This window comes from Juglans microcarpa x Juglans regia, chromosome 2D (assembly GCF_004785595.1).
Source record: "Juglans microcarpa x Juglans regia isolate MS1-56 chromosome 2D, Jm3101_v1.0, whole genome shotgun sequence".
NCBI classification, from domain to species: domain Eukaryota; kingdom Viridiplantae; phylum Streptophyta; class Magnoliopsida; order Fagales; family Juglandaceae; genus Juglans; species Juglans microcarpa x Juglans regia.
Window position 1 is genome coordinate 10,638,194 of NC_054596.1, and position 8,922 is coordinate 10,647,115.

Below are 8,922 nucleotides of genomic sequence, written 5' to 3' on the forward strand. Positions count from 1 at the left end.
TCTCTCTTGCTTATATACCAACAAATAACAATCTCTCTCTCTCCCCTCCTTCTGCCATTGATAATTTGATAATCCTTCATCAACATCATCCTCACCAAACTCCATTCTATTGATTTCGAGAACACAAATAAAAGATCAAGATCAACTTCCCTCAGGCAAGCCTATATCATGTCTAATCTTTCTTTCATTGTCTGTTTTTTTTTTTTTTCTTTTTTTTTCCCTATGATCTGTTTGTATTGTTGATGGTGATGAATCTTGGGTACTTCTTGCTTCGTGTTGTCCGTACTCTGTTTTTCTCTCTATCTTTGGTGAATGAATTCTTATAAGAATTAGATGTAATTCGATCCCTTTCTTAAACCTGCTCCCTGATCTTCTGGTTCGTTTGAGCCTTTGAGGCTTTAATTCTAAAGATTCACATCTCTATGATCACGATCATTCTATCTTACATGTGCATGCATATATATCTGATCAATCTCTCTTTTAGCACGAAAATGTTGAAAAAAAAAGTAGAAATTTCCTTCATCGGAAGCAGCTCAAGTTCATTTTATTTCACATGGTTGATCATCTAAGAGATCAAATTCTTATTTTAAGAAGTAGGAATATTTTCATTGATTTTGAAGAGATCTCTTATTATTCAGTACTTTTCTTTTTTTCATTGCGTTTCTGGGGCTGGTGGAATTAGCTATTTAGATCTCAAATACAAAAACAAGAATTATATTTAACTTTTTTTAATTTCATTTAAATATTTAACCTTTTGCTACTTAAACATTTGCAACTTTTTACTCTCACTGTAACGTCCAAGTACTAGAACAAAAAAAAAAAAAAAAAAAAAAAAAAAGTTAAAAAAAAATGAAACATAAAGGGAATAAGTCACTTTTTTAATGCTTCAAAGATGATGATAATTTCCTAGATCAGCAGAGTTACCCTGATTTTTGTCCAGGTTAAAGGATTAATCTTTTTCTAGAGCCAAGGCTTTGTGTTGTAATAATCATTGAGGAGCATGGAAATTCACGAAAGAATAATTATTTTTATTAGTCATTATTTATTATTTATTATTATATATATTTTATATTTTATAAAAAAAATAAAAGTTATTAAATATAAAGTATGAGATAAATAATGACTGATATATATAGCAAAACTGTCTCATGAAAAAAAATAAAAATAAAAGTGTTATAGTAAGGAGGGGAGGGTAAATTGATCTTGTCCGGATTTGATTTGAAATACAGAAAGAGCCGAAGCTGAGGTGGTGCCTACCTTCTTAATGGGTCCCACGCACCATTCTTTCCTTAGTCTGATTGTGATTGAAAACCTTATTGCAACACTGCTAAGCAAGCCTTTATTGTGGTAGACATGATCTTTGATCCATCTTTGAATGTTAGAATTTAGTGGGTCTCAGTTCCAACGAACGTTCAAGATTCAACCTTCAATTTAAAAAAAAAAAAATAAATAAGTAAATTATATTTATTGAAAACAATTTTAAAACTATTTTACTATTATTTACAGATTTTTTTATCTCATCTTATTTTTTAAACTTCCCCTAAATGTTTTAGAGACTTGCAGAGTTAAGTCATAAGTGTATGTTTGAGGTTGTTGGAGAAAATAAAGATTTTTATTATAGCGTTTTTAATTATAGCTACTATTTTTAATTATAACTTTTATAAAAATAGTTAATTATTGTTTAATAAGGATGCTGGTTTTTTTTTTAAATAACGTAATCTCCAAGAGCTTTTCAATTTGATGTTTTTCTAAAAAGTGGACTTGGCAATTCCTTTTTGTTTAAAATAATTTTTTATAAATTTAAGATTTTTTTTAAAATAATACTTTTAGACCTGATTTGAATAAAAAAATATTTTCAATTCATCTCGTCTCAATATCTAAATATCACAAAACTTTTTAATTTTTAATTTTTAATTTTTTCGTCTAATCATTACAATTTTTTTAAATTTTTAAATAAAATACAAAAAATAATTAAATATTTTCAAATACAAAAAAATATACATTTTAACTTTATAATATTTTTATTCAATTTCTCTCTTTTTCTCAAATCTCATAAAAACATATTAACTCAAATCATTTTACTACTATTCACAAACTATTTTATTATTATTTACATCTCATCTCATCTCATCTCACTATCTAAACTAAAATTAGATTAAAGAGTTTTTTTAAACTTCCAAACTCAAACTAAGAAAACAGTAATTACACAAGCTAGCATCATCAGGTGATTGATCGGAGTACGAGACCAAACGTTTTTGGATCGAACAATATTGTTTTTGTAAGTGCTTGATTAAAGTATATATTTGCATGTACCTAAACAGTACATTTTTTAGCTGTCGTTTGTCTCGAATCTTTACCCCCTACCACTCATGGCTCATGATCAATTATCCTCCTCTTCTTTTTTTTTAACCTAAGCTTTTGTCTTTGTATATAATTATCTGAATCACGAGGTTAAGATTCTGAGTCATACTATACAGAAGCCTCACACTTTATACATCATTTAAAAAATATGTGATTTTATGTTTTTATCATCGTATTTCATATTTCATATTTCATAAAATATGAGGATGAAAGGATAAAATCATATATTTTTAAGTGATGTGTAGGAGTGTGGGGCTTATATTTAGAATTTTTTTAAGATTCCAAACACACCTCTCGGCCACCTTCAGCAAAGATTTTCAGCAGAACGGCTTAACATATAATTGCTGCAAGAATGAATAATGTTCAATTCTCTTGTAATTGTCAGTCATGTGTCGAATTTATAAGCACCATATTCGTTTGCCATAACGCAGGCATGAATCCATTAATAAAATTATTCTTAGGCCATCGTATCTAACACATTTGTGTCTGTGATTTGAGTCTATTGAAATCTGGGTGGGGTAGAAGACAAAAGAGAGACAGCCTGGTAAAGTGGATACACCCCACTGGCACCTAGAGTTTTTAGAGAAAAAACTGTAAGCCATGACAACTATGTGCTGACCAATGCCACCTCACGATTGGACCCCCTGCACAGGAAGATGTTCGGTCAAATGAAATTACAGCTGAGCATTTCTGGCTGATTCTTGTCTCAGACTTTCGTGTTCGTCCCACATTCTACTATTCTGGGTCCAAGTCCAGAACCCAATCTCTGTCATGTTGGCTAAAAATAGAAAGAAATGGTTGTCATTCATGCACACGACATGATTTTGAGACAATCACAGATTAAGGACTAATATTTCATGTGTCTTCTCTTGATGAATTCAAATTCTGAAACTGGCTAGCAATTTTGCAAATGAAACTACAGAACTCTCTGCCCAATGATGTGACTAGAAATGCATTGGATTTCGTTACCTGATATTCTGCCTGCTTAATCTCATTCTGACATAATTATGAACTTGTGAAAATCACAGAGAAGAAGTCTACTAGCTGCATCTTGGTTTTGAGATGGAAGAAGAGACACTAGTGAATTCAGAAGTTCCGGTGCTGAAGGCTGCTGAGGATGCTGTGATTGATGCCGATCCTATTAATAAGGTAACTGCAATCTTTTATTTTGTGCCTGTAAAATTATATGAAATCCAAGGGATAGGGATCTATGGGAAACCCATCAGTTTGAATTAAGTCTATTTCATCACCTGAATCATTTGAAAGCAAAAATTTGATGTGTTACTGGAGGGAACTCTAATATTAATAATTGCAGTCTTATCTGAAACTAATTTTGAAAGGAGATCATCATGGCAACAGTAGATGCATTGTTTATATTGTTGGTATTGACTTCCATGATCTTGTAACAGGTAACAAATGGAGACTTGCCCCAATTAGGAAAAGAAGGCAAGAAAGAAGAGGAAGAAACTGATGGGGAGTTTATAAAAATTGAGAAGGAATCTATAGATGCTTCACACACAGGTGTAACAGCATCTGTAGAGGACAACCACCCAACTGTCATTGAGAGAAGTTCAAGCAATCCAAGCAGAGAATTACTTGAAGCCCAAGAGAAGATAAGAGAACTCGAGTTTGAATTAGAAAGACTAGCTGGAGCAATTAAGCATTCAGAATCTGAGAGCTCTCAGCTGAAGGACGAGGTCTCACAGACAAGGGAGAAGCTGGTAGAAAGTGGAAAGAAGTATGAAGAGCTTGAACTCAACCACAAGAAAATGCAAGAACAAATTGTAGAAGACGAGGAGAAACACAGTGCACAGATAAACAGTTTGCAAGAGGCATTGCAAGCTCATGAAACAAAGAGCAAGGAGCTGGTTGAGGTGAAGGAAGCATTTGATGGTCTCAGCCTTGAGCTCGAGACCTCAAGAAAGAGGATGCAGGAGTTGGAGGATGAGCTGCAATGTTCTGCAGGTGAGGCACAAAAGTTTGAGGAGCTGCACAAACAAAGTGGCTCACATGCAGAATCTGAGACAAAGAGGGCCTTGGAGTTTGAGAGATTGCTGGAAGTGGCAAAACTGAGCGCCAAAGAAATGGAAGATCAGATCGCTTCTGTACAAGAAGAACTGAAGGGCGTGTATGAAAAGATTGCTGAGAATCAGAAGGTTGAAGAAGCACTCAAGGTAACTGCAGCAGAGCTTTCTGTAGTCCAAGATGAGTTGGCGCTTTCAAAATCCCAAGTACTGGACATAGAGCAGAGACTTTCTTCAAGAGAGGATCTTATAAATGAACTGACCCAGGAACTGGACTCAAGAAAGGGTTCAGAATCTCAGATGAAGGAACATATCTCCTCACTTGAAATTCTTATAGCCTCAACTAAAGAAAATCTTCAAGTAAAGGTTTCTGAACTGGAAGAAATCAAGTTGAAGCAGCAGGAGGAAGTGAACACAAGGGAATTAGTTGAGACTTCATTGAAAACTCAGGAAGCACAATTTTCAGTAGTACAGGAGGAATTGGCTAAAGTAATCAAAGAAAAAGAAGCTCTTGAAGCAAGTGTGGCAGAAATCACTAGTAAGGCAAAGGAAATGGAGAAGTTGCGCAGTGATCTAGAGGAGAAATTGAGGCTCACAGATGAGAATTTCCGCAAAACAGATTCTCTTTTGTCGCAAGCGTTGTCGAACAATGCAGAGCTTGAAGAGAAGTTGAGGTCTCTGGAAGATCTTCATAACGAGTCAGGAGCTGCAGCAGCGACTGCTACTCAAAAAAATCTTGAGCTCGAGGATATAATCCAGGCTTCAAATGCTACGGCAGAAGAGGCAAAATCACAACTGAGAGAGCTTGAGACACAATTTATAGCTGCAGAACAAAAGAATGTGGAGCTTGAGCAAAAGCTAAACTTTACAGAACTAAAAAGCAGCGATGCCGAGAGAGAGATGAAAGAACTTTCTGAGAAAATATCTGAACTAAATGCTACATTGAGAGTGTTTGAGGAAGAAAAAGTTCAACTGAATGGCCAAATGCAGGAACACCAGGAAAAAATAAATCAGCTGGAATCAACTCTAAACCAGTCCTCATTACGAAATTCAGAGCTTGAGGAGGAGTTGAAGATTGCTGTCGGTAAATGCACCGAACATGAGGATCGAGCCACTATGAACCATCAGCGTAGCCTGGAGCTAGAAGACTTGATCCAAGTATCTCATTCCAAAGTGGAGGACGCCAGTAAAAAGGCGAGTGAGTTCGAGTTGCTACTCGAAGCAGAGAAGCATAGAATTCTGGAACTTGAAGAACAGATAAGCACATTAGAAAAGAAATGTGGGGACGCGGAAGCAGATTCCAAGACATACTCTGACAAGGTATTAGAACTTTCGTCAGAACTGGAGACATTCCAAGCTCGAGCCTCAAGCCTTGAAATTGCACTACAAACGGCTAACGACAAGGAAAGAGAGCTGACAGAGTCCTTGAATCTAGCAATAGATGAGAAGGGAAGACTAGAAGATGCATCGACCAGTTCTAGCGAGAAGCTTGCTGAAGCAGAAAATCTATTGGAGGTCTTGAAGAATGAATTGAATCTGACACAGGAGAAGTTGGTAAGCATAGAAAATGATCTTAAGGCTGCAGGAATGAGAGAGAATGAGGTAATGGAGAAGCTTAAATCTGCAGAAGAGGAACTGGAGCAACAAGGAAGAGTGATAGAACAAGCTACTGCAAGAAACTCTGAGCTGGAATTGTTACATGATTCCCTAGCAAGAGATTCTGAGGGTAAACTCCAAGAAGCAATGGCAAATCTCAACACTAGGGATTCTGAGGCAAAATCTTTGTTTGAGAAACTGAAGATACATGAAGACCAGGTGAAGATTTATGAAGAGCAGGTGGCTCAAGCGGCTGGAAATTCTGCATCTTTGAAGGAGGAGTTGGATCAGACTTTATTGAAATTGTCTTCTTTGGAAAGCACAAATCAAGAACTCCGAGAACAGATTTCGAAAGCTGAAAATAAAGCTTCTGAGTCTTTCTCAGAGAATGAGCTGGTAGTCGAGACCAATGTTCAGCTCAAAAGTAAGATTGGTGAACTCCAGGAATTGCTTAATTCTACTCTTTCCGAGAAGGAAGCCACTGCTCAACAACTTGTTTCTCACAAGAACACTATCACAGAGTTAACAGACCAGCACTCAAGAGCCTTTGAACTACACTCTGCAGCTGAGGGTCGCATTGTGGAAGCAGAAAGACAGTTACAAGAAGCCACTGACAGATTCACTCACAGAGATTCAGAAGCCAAAGACTTGAGTGAGAAACTGAGTGCTCTAGAAACCCAGATTGACTTGTATAAAGAACAGGCTCAAGAGGCATCTACGAAGGCCGAAGCTCGAAATATTGAGTTGGAAGAGACTCTCTCTAAGTTAAAGCATCTAGAAAGCATTGTTGAGGAACTGCAGACCAAGTCAAGTGACTTAGAAAAAGAGACTGGAGGGCTGGCCGAGGCAAATATGAAGCTTACTGAGGAAGTGGCCACGTACGAGTCCACACTGAGCGATTTACAGGCAAATCTGTTGGCAGCTCTTGCAGAGAAGGATGGAACAGTTGAAGAGCTTAACTCTTCAAAGAAGACCATAGAAGATTTGACACATCAGCTTGCTTCTGAAGGGCAGAAACTACAATATCAGGTTTGGAGCTAAGTTTTTTTAGATATCTTGGTAAACAATGATATGGATATCGTTTTGTCCTATGATGTTCTAAAACATATTTGATTTCTGCAGATATCTTCAATTATGGAAGAAAACAACCTTCTCACTGAAACACATCAAAATGCCACAAAGGAACTTCAGTCTGTGATATTGCAGCTTGAAGAACAGTTGAACGAACATAATGCAAAAGAAGACGCTTTGAGATCTGAGATTGAAAATCAAAAGGCTGAGATTGCTGAGAAACTTTTGCTGCAAACTCGTCTCAAGGAACTTGAGGAACAATTAATGAAATCTGAAGATCAATTGAAACAAGAGGTATTCCAGAAATTTCTCAATTATTGCAACAATCAGGAATCTCGTGAATAAGTTCTTCATATTCAATTCAACGTTACTCCTTTTCAGTTGAAAATTCAATTGTACGTGTTGTAATGTTTCTGACTGATACGATGGCTGTAGGTGCAAAGCATTCAGGTGGCAGCAGCTGCAAAAGAGGCAGAATTACTTTCAAAATTGGAGGATCATGCTCATAAGGTCCATGATAGAGATTTATTACATGAAACAGTGCTAGAACTTCAGAAAGAATTACAACTTGCTCAGAGCACGCATGCTGAACAGGTACTAGCCATTGTTTAAGAAATGTATTCGCACTTCAGCTTTACTTCTCCAATATGTTGGTCGTATACGTCACTGCCGAATACCTTCAAAACCAAGTGTGCAGTGTTTGACATAAACAACATGTAATAATTTTCCATTTCTAGGAGCAAGTTTGCAGTTATCTTGCTTGTAGATCTTTTATTATTTTTTTTCCCTGCATCCTAATTGTCTAATTGTAGGTTTTAATCACTTGTTTTATACGGAAATTTGATCAAAGGATTAAAAAAGAATGATTGTTCCTGAACTGTTCCTTGTCTGAACTTCCCATCAGAACGAAAAGTATTCTCAAAAGGAGTTGGAAAGAGAAGCAGCACTGGAGCATTCTCGTGGAGAGCTTGAAGCAAAGAACAAAGAAATCGTGCTACTAGAGAAGCAAGTCAAAGAGCTTGAGCAGAAATTGCAGCTGGCTGATGCTAAACTGTCGCAAAAGGTTATTTTCTATTCCGCCCACCATATAGACTATAGAGACCAATTGACATAAAAAAACTAATCCTGTATCATAGCAAAATCATTTGACTTGAAGTAAACAGAACCCTCTCATTAGCTGCTTGAGAAAAGCAGAACCTGTCATGTTTCGGTGGCTTCCTTTTTGTTTGCTTTTGCTTTCAAGATTACATTGTGCTCAAAATCATAGCTTTAATATTCAAATTTGGGATTTATGAGCATTCAAACCCAACTATGATTAATGTTTCTTCAGTTTGTCAAAAATTAAAGTTGTTAACATTTAAATTGTGTTACAGGGAGGAGATAGGGGGGCCAGTCCAACAGAACAGGAGGAAGGGATGGAGGTTAAATCCAGAGACATTGGATCAACCATTTCCACTCCATCAAAAAGGAAGAGCAAGAGAGAGTCAGAAGCACCATCTGCTGCTCAAACCTCATCTTCTTCAGAGACGCATGCTAAAACTGCTGAGGCTTCTCCTCTCACGACCTTTAAGTTCATCTTGGGAGTAGCTCTAGTATCTGTGATACTTGGCATAATTCTTGGGAAACGATATTAGCTTGCTTGGGGTTTTTGTGGATTTTGGTTTTGATCTTCTTTTGTTTCTTACTTTGTTTTTCCTTTTTCTTTACCCATCAATATAAATTATGCAGTAAGAGATTTGAAAGCTATGTTTGGATGCTTTCAAACTTAGGTGTTGAGGTTGGTCAGGGAATTTGTCTTCATATGCAAAGTAAAAATTACAGTTCATGTATTATTATTCAAGTTTGTATTTAATTTGTTGATTGTGTTGCA

At 36.3% G+C, this 8,922-nt stretch overlaps 1 protein-coding gene across 1 annotated transcript; it reads left to right on the forward strand.

Annotated features, from left to right (window-relative positions):
- On the forward strand, positions 1-8,922 carry LOC121251262 (myosin-11-like). The gene is made up of 7 exons (XM_041150621.1): positions 1-155; positions 3,390-3,510; positions 3,771-7,010; positions 7,104-7,346; positions 7,488-7,646; positions 7,957-8,115; positions 8,426-8,922. The coding sequence occupies exons 2-7, from the start codon at positions 3,424-3,426 to the stop codon at positions 8,684-8,686; spliced, it is 4,149 nt and encodes a 1,382-aa protein (XP_041006555.1). The 5' UTR covers positions 1-155; positions 3,390-3,423; the 3' UTR covers positions 8,687-8,922.

Bases quoted from the DNA above. Each gene is read 5' to 3' on its own strand.
- LOC121251262 (XM_041150621.1), top strand. From the start codon at position 3,424: ATGGAAGAAGAGACACTAGTGAATTCAGAAGTTCCGGTGCTGAAGGCT. The intron at 7,647-7,956 runs GTACTAGCCATT...ACTTCCCATCAG, and splicing joins AGAGCACGCATGCTGAACAG to AACGAAAAGTATTCTCAAAA. The intron at 8,116-8,425 runs GTTATTTTCTAT...ATTGTGTTACAG, and splicing joins ATGCTAAACTGTCGCAAAAG to GGAGGAGATAGGGGGGCCAG.